Here is an 11,856-nt window from a genome sequence, read left to right on the forward strand (position 1 = left end):
TTTAATCTAGAAAAAAGGTTATATCTTGCATTAAATTTGTTAAATCTATGAAAGACACATGGAAAGATATTTCATGTAGGACTACCGATTGCCTTGCAAGGAAAATAAAAAACAAAAGGCAGAATTAGTGGAGAATACTAAGATAAGATATAAACAATGATAACAAGATCCACGAATGCAAGGTAGAATTGAGGTGAGCTAGGATTCTAATCACTTATCTATTTCTTTTCAGAAATGACGAATTAGTGCCTCTTGGAGATGCCTCTAGATTTAGGTGTTTTATCCCCACCATGGATTCAGAAACATGAATAGATTATAGATATATAATTCTCTCTACATGATTATCATTTACTTAAAATTTCCTGATTGGATGCTTAGTATAGAGATCTACTGGAAATAGTTTACGGCCTCCAAGATTGTAATTACATTTCCTATTTTACTGACTCTAAGTTAATGAAACTTAAAGAAGAAGACTGCTTGTAACCTGTAGCTGTAGGTTCCTATCTCAATATCTAATTACTTTTATGCCCCTAATTTTGTCATCTAATCTTTTATATAATAATCTCTCAATTTGATATAAGGTTTGCAGTATGTCTACACGGAACATGTCAAGGGGAATATTACTCAGGGCTAAGGATCTCTACAGGGAACCCCAGCAACCCACGTCTCTTGTTAGGTCCATTGGTGGCAGATGGGCTGGGCTTGTGGCCTGGTGGGCCCATGACCCAACCTCAGAGAAGCGGAAAAGTGGCTTTGGGAACCGTAGTTTGAGCCAATCCTTCCAAGCGATTCTCAGTGAGGCGAGATGGGGTCAGGGACTGGAGACCCTGCTGCTCATGGAGGAGACCCTAACACTAACCCTAACCCTAATGGCGGCCGAGACGGAGGAGCGCCGGTGGCGAAGAAGGTGGTGGTGGTGATGGGAGCGACGGGGGCCGGGAAGTCGCGTCTGGCGATCGACCTGGCCACCCACTTCGCCGGCGTGGAGGTCGTCAACGCCGATTCCATGCAGGTCTATCGAGGCCTCGATGTCCTCACCAACAAGGTTCCTCTCTCGGAACGCAACGGTCTGCTCTCCATCTTAATCTTCCCTCTCCTCTTCCTCTCTCTACTTCTTTCTTGGTTAACTAATCGCACGCTCGATTGCAGGTGTTCCACACCATCTCCTGGGCACCATTGACGCGTCCGTGGAATTCACTTCCAAGGATTTCCGCGATCTTGCCATTCCCGTAAGAGTTCGATTCCTTCTTATTTCTCTGTTCCAAGAATATTTTTTTTTTTAAAAAAAAAGATTTTGCCTTGAGAGAATCAGAAAAACGATTTTGATTGATGTATTTTTTTTTTGGGTATGCTTTTTACTTGGGTAAGATTATAGATGACATATTATCTCGTGGCTGCCTTCCTGTTGTTGTTGGGGGGACGAATTACTATATCCAGGTCCACTCCTCCTTCAACTACCTTTCCCTTTTTCAGCATAGCATTCTTGTTATCATTCAAGCTTACGTCTTTCTCTTAATCCTTGCTACCTGATAGTCTCTCGTGAGCCCATTCCTTATAGATGATGTTGTGGAAGATGTAGCGTCATGTTCTATGAGTGACTCTCGGGGTGAACTACGAGAAGGTAACAAATTCTATACTGTCTTGTTTGCAGCAAAGTTAAGTATGCATTAGTCTGTGCAGAGAGTTTGTATCAGGGGCTAATCTAGTTTGGTGATTAGACCTTGACAGTGTTGATTCAACTGCTAGCTTCGATCGTCTTAAGGAGATTGACCCAGTTGCGGCAAACAGGATCCATCCCAATGACAATAGAAAAGTAAGGACTCCTATGGATTTCCAACTGTTTTCGCCTTTTTACGATTTGTCAATTTGTTGGTGTTATTTTAATTAAGCTGTTTAGTTGAGATTTACACCTTCTAATCAGATTTTTTAAAAAATACTGCAGTTCTAAGTCTGAGTTTAAGAAAGTGTTATTAACTTGAGATCTTTAGCATGTTCTCTGCTTTTGATGTAGTTGGTAGAATTCAGCTCATAAATAATAAAAGTTCCTCCTAGCAAGCCTGTATTATAGATATTTGAGGAAAGGCCCCCTAATGCAGGCCGGGGGCCTAGAGCAAGCTTCAAAGTTACCCGACAAAAGACTAAAACAAGTGATGTAAGGAAGCTTATAATTTGAAAGCAATTATAAATTCAAAAATTAAAGGCTAAGGATCTAGATGCTAAGAAAGAAATTTGAAAAAGGATAATTAGTAGTGTCTTTACCTTGCTACCAAGAAGGTCTCATCTCATTAAGGACTCCTCTAACTAACTATGCCATCATTCCCTATAATCCACCAGGATTGCGCAGAGTCCACTGCATAGAAAGAAATCACTAGAGTGCACCCAGTGAAAGAGAAACAAGAAAGGGGTATTTATTGAGTTTTCAATGATCGAAATTGAGCACAAGAAGGGGTATTTATAGGCTCGGAGTCCTTACAAGGCCAGAGATATCTGGGTACCCTTAATGTACCAAGAAAACAAGAAAAAACAACTTCTGGACTAACTAAACTAAGTTATCTCACCACTCTCAGACTTCTAGGAGAAAACTGGTTCCAAGGTGACCTATTTGTTTTTGGGTTGCCTTTCGATGCCAGTTATAGAACCGTCTGTTGATTTGATGGTGTGAAGGGTTGTTGTCTGTCGCCCTGGACTCAGAGTCCATCTTAGAGTAAGGTCTGAAGCCTTTGGAAGGTAAGCGGTTGCCATCAGATTGCTTTTGGTGGTGGCTAGTGCACCAGTAGACGGGTTCTATAGAGCACAATTTGCCATTATTAAGATGTTGGGCCATGATGACCTGTTTGTGGGCTTGGTTGAGTTTCGGCCTGGTTGTTGGACTCTTTCTTATTGGTGCGCTAATCTCTAACAGGCAATACTTGTGGTTGCAATCTGCTATTTATTCTGATCTGGTATTTGCTTTAAGACATGCGCATGCTTGTGAAGCGCTTATGCACATACATCTTTGAGATAAGGGGGTTGTTTTCTATTTATTTATTATTAAGATGCTATGTCAAGGTGCTTATGTTTTTGTGTCTTTCCATCTGGATGAGGAGTATTCATGCCCCATCTCTTTTCATACCATGACCACTTATTAGCATCATGTTGCACTAATTACTCATGTCTTTATATCTCTAAATTACCATAACAATTGGAAAATGTTGGTAATAAGCCATGCTAATTGCGTATAATCATTTCTTCTTGGCAAAGTGCAGTTTAAACTGATGTGCTCTATACCATTGGTTTCTGAAACAACTGTTCCGGATCATGTTTCTTTATGTTGTAACACTCTGTTGTTGCAGATAAACCATTATATCAGCTTGTATGCGAGCTCAGGTGTCCTGCCTAGTAATCTTTTTCAGGGAGAGGTTGCAGAGGTAAGAAATTTATGCTGAGTAGGTTTGGATAATAACATTTAAGCATTTTCGTATTTTTCCTGAAAGTTATTGTAGGCAGTAGAAGTTTTAGTATTTCAAGTTTTTTGGGTCAGTTTTTTGCTTGTTCTGTCTATATGGTGACCTTTATAAGTTCAGCCTGAATCCTGAAATGTTAATTTCTGTGTTTTTGACATTTTTTAAAATATTCTGAGGTTAGTGAACCATGTTTTCATTGATGTTATAATATTTAATATCACCACTAAGTGCTTAACCTTGTTTAACATCCATCTTGTGATTTACTGTGATTTGAGTCTCGGTGCTTCATATATTTAATTAATGATGCGAAGCTGGTTTGTATGTATTTAGTTACATTATATCTTCTTACAGCTGATGAACTTTAGATTTAAAAAAAAGAACACAAGGCTACATGTTTTCTACATTGTTATTAATTGCTTATTTTAAGTGAAATGCATTTTGACGTTTGTTGCATACATACACGTATACCTTTATGCCTGTTTGTGAGTGCACATGCATGTTTTCACAGAGGTTTTTATTTTGTTTGTCTATAAAAAGTAGCATCGTGCTGGATTACTAATATAAACACCTAGTAACCCACACTCTGTATCTTTGAACATTTCTTTGCTCCGCAGCTAGTGCCATACTTGTAGTTTTCAGCCATCTCCCCTGCCTCACAATTTTCTGCTGTCAGTTGAGACCCCATTATTTGAAATCCAAACCTGCATATACTTCTTAGCGAATAAAACTTGGATCTTTCTTGTGCCAGGACAGAAGTGGGGACATGCTGATAATTTCAGATATCACTGTTGTTTTATATGGCTGGATGCTTCCCTTCCTGTTCTGGATGGATATGTTAAACAGAGAGTTGATTGCATGATTGATGCTGGTTTGTTGGATGAAGTCTATGATATATACCATCCAGAAGCAGATTATACTCGGGGTTTGCGGCAGGCTATTGGTGTTCGTGAATTTGAGGCATTCTTTAGATGCTACTTCTCTAAGAAAGAGGATGGCGAGGCCTGCAGACTGGACTTCTCAGACAGTTTGCATTCCGATGATGACCTCAAGATTTTCTTAGATGAAGCCATTGACAAGCTAAAAGCCAACACATGCAAGCTTGCCCGTCGTCAAGTACATGAAATTCCTCCTCATGCTGTGACCTTTAATAGGACACTTTGCTTCGCACTATAGCATATATTTCATTATTTAAACTCAGCTAACAAGTATTTTGTTTCTTTTAGAAACGAAGGCTTAATCGGTTGAAGACATTTTTTGGATGGGACTTGCTTCATATCGACGTGACAGAAGCCTTATCTTGTATGCCTCGTGATCTCTCTTGGCACTTATTTATAGAAGCTTCTTTTCTTTCTTGCTTGTTTTTTTCCCCTTTGAGAATAACAGTGGGAGTATGACCAATATTATTACCCAGTCCAAACTCCTTGGTAGAGACTTCCCATGGCTCAAACCTAGAACCTCGTTGCAGCTGAATGAGGGATGTAACCACCGGATTATAGAGTGGCTTGAAAGATTCTTTTGTGATTAACACCTTTCCTTCTTCTGTTCTGAAATCAATTAAATGCATGTTTTGGCAGACAGTGCAGGTGATTCGTGGCAAACAAAAGTTGTTGAACCTTGTGTTAATATTGTCAGAACTTTCTTGTTTGAGAGAGCTAATTCCTCGACTGGCACGGCAATGGTTGGTAATGTTCAGTGCCCGAAGCTGGTTTCAAGAGACTTGTGGACGCAGTATGTCTGTGAGGTTAGTTTACTATTCTTTTCATGATGAAACAAGGTTTAATGTACACATATTCAGAAACTTAAAGACAACTTAGATCCATTAGGCATTTTAGATGAAGCTGACTAGCATCAAAATTAACTCTTGAAACCTAAGGAAGCTTATCCAGCAAAAAGAGATGGTGTTATACTTATCCTGAACCCTTTTGGAATACCGTCATGATCTGGATATGAGACTTCTGTGATAGGCTTAAAATCAGATTGAGCGTACTCAGTTATTCTGGTTACCCAGCACAACATAATATTTATGTTAACAAAATTGAAAGTGTGGGTAGATTTATTTATGTCTTTACTAAAGTTCTTTGTTTCTCTCCACAAAACTTTTCTCTTGCCTCGTTTGAGTTTGCATGTTTTCACTGAGTTTGTTCAGTCGATGGTGTTGCACGTGTGCATCATATGATGGTGTTACCTGCTACTAGTCCTCAAAATGGTTTGGTCATAATAGACTGGACAGCTTTTACGAGAGCCCAGCAAAAACTGTATTCTTCCTTGATATTGTAGGAAACAGCATATTAAACTATCAAGAAGTCTTTAACATTTTAAAACGAATGAAAGGTTGAGAGGCACAGACTGACCATTTCTTGATGTACCTGGATATTGTGTAATGATAGGCCTGTGGCAATCAGATTCTTCGAGGAGCACATGAATGGGACCAACACAAACAAGGCCGTCGACATCGAAAGAGAATCCTTCGGTTAAAGAAGAAATCTCCACAAGTTCCTGCTTAGCAGATCAGCAGCAGCATCCGACAACTAGGGTTTCATCATGTTTTACAAGATCCCTTGCTCCAGCATCTGCTGATCGGTCTTTGTAGCTTCTCTGCTGCAAGATGCCAAACATAATAGCTGTTATGATGGTTTGAATTTGAACGGAGAAAAGTAGTATTCTCATGGTCATTCTACAAAAGTCCGTGGTACATGCCTTCCATGTCTTTTTGGCAAGCGAGGCTGCTTGGTGTACACCTGCCGAACTATATGGTGGTTAAATATGTGTGCGTATTTTTCATTTGACCTTGATAAGACCAATTTATGTGGCATGATACTGTCATGGGTACATGGTCTGCTCGCACATAGCAGTAGATTGAGCGATTCTCATATGCTGCTGTTTTTCATCAAATCCAACTGGCCTTTTATTCTCTTGTTCTTTTGGGTTGCTGAAGAAAAATGTAGTTGTAAAGAAAAACCCTCTTTCTAATATATGGTATACTCGTAAGATTCATATCAAAGCTTGCGGTCTTAAATATTTTAAATCCCATGCTGTATCATCTATATCAGAGTTTCTCCTTCAGTAACATCGAGCACAACAATGAGCCCGTCTTGCAGGCCCTAGTATATCTATGGCACATGCACGTCTAGTTCAACTCTGAATTTCCTTTCGTTAAGGTCCTCTCTGGGAACCCGTCTTTTCAAACTGTACCCTATGCTCTTAGCATGTGCTTGTGCACCTTTATCGTCTCTCATTGTATCATTTTCTCATGAGCCACGTCAACATACGAATATCACGAGCAACACGAACGGAACAAAAGACGAGAAATCCATTTGCATTTTACCACTGGGGATCTAATTGTTGAAGGAACAATAAGGAGTTTAGTCAAACCTGGTGAACATATTGATATTTAATTTAGAATCCAATTCAAAATAAAGCTTAAGCTGTTAAGTATTTAGCTCATCAATTTATTTACCTTCCACTAATTATTGCATAGAGACGCTTCATATATGATTTTTAACATTCTCCCTCTTCATGTGTTGGCCAATTTCAACCCTGTCTCTTGAGTCCAGTCGATCACCCTTGGGTCAAACTTTGCATTCCATTTGGGTGCTTTTACAGTTTAGAAAGTTTGGATAGGATGGTCAACCATTAACACTGATACTACTTGCCGGAGAGAGCAAATTTGGCTACACATTTACAAGAATCCAACCTACTACCGCTCTCCAATTGAGCTCCGCATCTAATTAACTCCATCGAGTCCACTTGCCTGACCTACTCGTCATATCATTAGCACCATAACTCGGCCGTATCAGCTTATATATTACCATTTTCTACGAGAGACCAATTTTCATGCCTTAATTCTAAGAGTTGCTCGTGAATATGATTTTGATACCACTTGTTCAAGACTCGAGAGAAACAAGAAAAGTTCAAGTCTAATCAAGAGATGATTCTGATATATAAGTTGGAACCCAATTCAACTTAAAAAGAACATTTATACTATTAAGTTTTGAATCCGATCAGCTATATCAATCCATCTAAATTCTAGTAATTATTCCATTTAGGAGTAAACCTCATGTGTGATCTTCGGTACAAAATCCCTACTTGTAATAGCCACAAGTTTCACAAATATGTATTTAAGTGGATTTTGGAGGCATGGTTGTCTAGCTGCTATTTTATCAAGAGAGAGTGGATAGCACTTATCTGTGTAAAGAAAAATCATAATAGGAATGCATGCCATATATATGTTTGATGTACGAGTAATGCTATGCTGCTTTCCTAAGTCCACATAAAAAGCTACGGCTACGACTGGCACAGTTCCTCTTACATGTACATTAAAAATTCTGTACCTCATGGTTAGAAAGGGACAGATGCAGTTCTGAAAATTGGAGAGGTACACGGGCAAATAGCTAAATGCAATCAAAGTACTTGTAATGTTCAGGACACCTAAAGCATTTTCCTCGTACGCCGATCAGATGTATGAAATACAGGGATATGTCCACGCATGGTAACAGTAACTCGATCAAATTTCTCGTACTCCTTTTATATTTCTTAATTATGAATATTATAATAGTCGTTGTTTTATTCTTAGAAATCTAGCATAAAATTGGATTCGACAACGCCACCTGCATTTCTATTATACAGTATAAAATTACAACTGGTGAGAGCAATAAAGACGAGATTTGTTGTCCACTGACCAATAATAGGAATAGTGCGCCCTTCATATTTCCAGCAGAATGCAATTCTATAGGCCCCAGCATGCAATGGCCTCTCATATTACTAATTTTTAGTTAGATCAGATTCCTAGATAAGCCGGCGGATTATTCCAACTGCAAAGCAATATATACAAATATGTGTGTATCGCGTGCTGTTATTCTTATTCATTGCATATTATTGTGCGGTTGGAATGATCCAATCAACTCCGCAGTGCATTTGATCCACCTAATACTTCTCTCACACGCAATTTCTACTACGAGAGGAATTGAATCTGGTGTCTCTGATTCGGGCAGTGACTCCGGCACCATTTCATGCGACGCAATTTCTATTACAAGAGGCGTTGAATCTGGTTATACTCTGATTCGGGTCCGATTACTCCGGCACCAGTTCATGCGATGAAATCATGTTTCATTGACTTTCATCGCATGAGTTGATTGAATTACCGCTGCCTGGGGCAGCCGACGAGCCGCTATCATCCGACTCTTCTTTGCCGCGAAGTTGACCCCCGGACTTTCCTTTTTTGCGTCCCTTCATGGGCGGCCGTCGCTCGTGGGAGCCCACCGTCTGACCACGATTTCAATTCAACGTGCCTCATCACAAAGGACGAGGGATCAACTACCTACGTCACGTTTATTGGATTAAGCGTACGTCATGCATACCAAACTAATTAATGCAGCGACCTGGCTAAAGGGTTTGCCTTGTTTGATTACGTTGATCTCCGCAAACGATGATCACGTGTACGCCCCGATCCAACCACTGGAGGAGTTCGGGACAGGAGATCAGACCGATGCCGCGTTTGAACCTTCCATGTTCCTACCAGTTATCCAATCATGGCCATTATACGTGATTCATATGATGACCATGATTGAAGGCGCCTCACTAATCTGCAGCCATAGAGTTGCATCTAACTATTGACGGTCGCACCAATCACGGACAGCATGATTCCACAATGGTTCCTCTCCAATTCATGTACCGATTATAGAGGAACGGAGCTCTAAAGCAAAAGTGCACTACGTAAACCAATAATAACAACAATAAACACAATGTGCTACTACCATACATTTATCTAATTTTTATCTTTAAATCTTGTGAATCAATTAAAATATCACATATAAGAATCATCCAAGCTGGATACTTTGAAAAACGACACTAAGAATCGAAACCTAAAACCCTACGGAGCTATAGCCCACTTAGGTCTCACCCATGGACTTAAAGCTCGATTATATCCAATTGCATGGGTCTCAGTTAACATTTCTTTAGAAATATTGGAAATGCCTTCTTGTGGGATCAAATCTAGGACTCCCGCTAGCTAGTATACAAATGGAGTATGTAAGTGCCAGGCCAATTGATGGGACCCAACTAAATACCTTGCCAATACATTAAGGTGGAATCAAATCCTGTTGGACCTGTATGTGGTTTAGCTAAAATAGGGATTTGCTAAGTCTGCATGCACGCATTAGGCCAGGGATGTCATGTGCCAATTTCGAGCAAGGCCCAACTCGATGACCCAATACAATAGTACGTGTGGCAGGGGGTGCAAATATTGACCCCTGCTCGGCCATTTTAGAATTGGCTTTGAATTTTTTTTCACTTTGTACACATGCTTTGAAAGAGTTGGCCACATGGTTCAAGCGCCGCAATCCATAATCCAAAACCAGAAGTAATGGCTGAATTTAGGATGTGCGCTCAGCCTCAGTGGGACCACCGCCAAATTGAACAGTCCGCCTGCCGGGAGCGCAACTGGGCACCATCCCACCCAAAGCCCTAGTTCCTCCCCTTATCCGGAAACGCGTTTTTTTTTGTCGGCCCAAACCGAAACCGCAATTCCCCATATGCGCCTTGTCGCCTCACCTGCAAGTTCACACTCCCCTGTCCCTCGCGCGTGCGGTCCGCCGTGGACTGCGATGTGCCACATCGGACTGAGAAAACTATATAAATATAAATAAAAACCCCCTCTCCCCGACTCCCCCTTAAAACAACCCCCACCGGACTCCAGTCTCATACACCCCATCTCATCCCGCGCTCTCTTCACAGAGATAGCAGCACCATGGACTTCGAGGACTCCTCCTCGTCCAGCTCTTTCTCACCCAATGAAGTCTCTCCTTCGCACGTGCCAGCCACCAGCTCCTCTTCCTGCTGCTCCGCCTCCCCGCGGGTGCCCGCAAAGTCGCCAAAGCGCCGAGCAGGGAGGAAGAAATTCCGGGAGACGCGCCACCCGGTGTACCACGGCGTGCGGGAGCGCAACGGCGGCAAGTGGGTGTGCGAGGTGCGGGAGCCCCGAAAGAAGAGCCGCATCTGGCTCGGGACCTGCGCCACGCCGGAGATGGCCGCCAGGGCCCACGACATCGCCGCAATGGCGCTTCGCGGCCAAGCGGCGCTCCTCAACTTCCCCGACTCGGCGTGGACGTTGCCACCGCCGGCGTCGTCCTCCGCTGAGGATATTCGGCGTGCTGCGTCGAAGGCGGCCGAGATGTTTCGGCCTACCGTGTCATTGCCAGCGCCGCAGGCGCAGCCGGCGGCGGTGTTCGTGGACGAGGAGGCTTTGTTCAACAAGCCCGGATTGTTGGATGACATGGCGAGGGGACTGATGCTGACGCCGCCAGCTATGCAGAAAGGGTTCGACTGGGATGGCGTGGAATGCCAAATGGACCTGTCGCTGTGGATTGACTGAAATGTTTTTTTTTTTTTTTTTTTTGGCCAAGGGACTGAAATGTTTCGGTGCACACCTGCGGGTCTGGCACCGACCAGGTGGCACAGGCGGAAGCTTAGAGTTAGGATCCACAGGAAAGAGATATTTTGCCACTTTCTTTGTTTGTACAGAGAACTTTAGTAGCTGTATCTATTAACATCTTCTCTTTTTTAAAATTTCAGAGAACTTTCAATGAAAATTTTCCATTCATCAAATGTGCAAAATATTATGTTTTCACATTGGTTCTTCTTTGTTCTAATTCTTGACTCCTTAAGCTTTGGCAATAAATCCTGCACAGCTTACCAACAACTTGTAGAATGTACACTTTTTTTTTTTGTGCGCGCGCGTAGATCAAACATATCGGTTTGCTTAACATCCAGAACGACCACCAATGAATAACAGCAAAGAAGAAAAATATTGGAGAGAAAAAATATATATAAAAAAAAATTATTGCTTTGTAAGATGCCAGGTGCCTCACTCGGCTTCCCGTTTTTATTTTATGAAGACATCACGAGGCTATCCCTCTCCCATTAAAACACATCACGTCACGGTCCTCCCACTAAAGATAAAATTAAAATAACATTCTATTTTCTAATTTCTACGAAAGATCCACCATCTTCATTCCACGGTACCTGGATATTGAGCCTAGGAATCACACTAAAAAAAAAATACACTTTTGGTGGCTAAATAAATTGTGGTCACTGCAAATAAGGCTATTTGCGATCAACATTCTTGTTAGTTACTAAATGATTGTGGCGGATGGAGGTAAAACGTTTGGCGACTAAAGTTTGGTCGCTGAATATAAGGCTATCTGCGACCAACATCCTTATTAGTTACGGAATAATTATCCTACACCGACTAAATGTATATTTGGTTGCGGAAAATCAAAATCAAGTTGGCGGGGTGGAGGTAAAACGTTTTGGCAACTACAGTTTAGTCGCGGAAAATAAGGCTATCCGTGACCAACATCCTTGTTAGTTACTGAATAATTATCCTATACCGACTAAATGTATATTTGGTCACGGG

At 41.5% G+C, this 11,856-nt stretch overlaps 2 protein-coding genes across 3 annotated transcripts; both read left to right on the top strand.

The window, feature by feature from the left end:
* The first annotated feature begins 344 nt into the window (after positions 1–344).
* LOC103719840 (tRNA dimethylallyltransferase 2) lies at positions 345–6,440 on the top strand. 2 transcript variants are annotated; one of them, XM_008809266.4, is made up of 10 exons: positions 345–1,067; positions 1,150–1,229; positions 1,369–1,437; positions 1,534–1,621; positions 1,719–1,813; positions 3,333–3,407; positions 4,197–4,556; positions 4,667–4,742; positions 5,018–5,184; positions 5,831–6,440. In XM_008809266.4, the coding sequence occupies exons 1-10, from the start codon at positions 806–808 to the stop codon at positions 5,945–5,947; spliced, it is 1,389 nt and encodes a 462-aa protein (XP_008807488.2). In that variant the 5' UTR covers positions 345–805; the 3' UTR covers positions 5,948–6,440. The 2 variants fall into 2 exon arrangements, with proteins under 2 accessions (XP_008807488.2, XP_026665330.2); XM_026809529.2 differs by having other exon boundaries at positions 582–1,067; positions 5,022–5,184.
* A 3,685-nt stretch (positions 6,441–10,125) lies between these two features.
* LOC103719861 (dehydration-responsive element-binding protein 1F-like) lies at positions 10,126–11,086 on the top strand. The gene has a single exon (XM_008809300.4). The coding sequence runs from the start codon at positions 10,189–10,191 to the stop codon at positions 10,810–10,812; it is 624 nt and encodes a 207-aa protein (XP_008807522.2). The 5' UTR covers positions 10,126–10,188; the 3' UTR covers positions 10,813–11,086.
* The last annotated feature ends 770 nt before the right edge of the window (positions 11,087–11,856 follow it).

The sequence above is a fragment of the Phoenix dactylifera genome, chromosome 14 (assembly GCF_009389715.1).
Source record: "Phoenix dactylifera cultivar Barhee BC4 chromosome 14, palm_55x_up_171113_PBpolish2nd_filt_p, whole genome shotgun sequence".
In the NCBI taxonomy this organism is placed as follows: Eukaryota; Viridiplantae; Streptophyta; class Magnoliopsida; order Arecales; family Arecaceae; genus Phoenix; species Phoenix dactylifera.

Bases quoted from the DNA above. Each gene is read 5' to 3' on its own strand.
- LOC103719840 (XM_008809266.4), top strand. From the start codon at position 806: ATGGGGTCAGGGACTGGAGACCCTGCTGCTCATGGAGGAGACCCTAAC. The intron at 1,068-1,149 runs GTCTGCTCTCCA...GCTCGATTGCAG, and splicing joins TCCTCTCTCGGAACGCAACG to GTGTTCCACACCATCTCCTG. The intron at 4,743-5,017 runs GTATGCCTCGTG...ATGTTTTGGCAG, and splicing joins CGTGACAGAAGCCTTATCTT to ACAGTGCAGGTGATTCGTGG.
- LOC103719861 (XM_008809300.4), top strand. From the start codon at position 10,189: ATGGACTTCGAGGACTCCTCCTCGTCCAGCTCTTTCTCACCCAATGAA.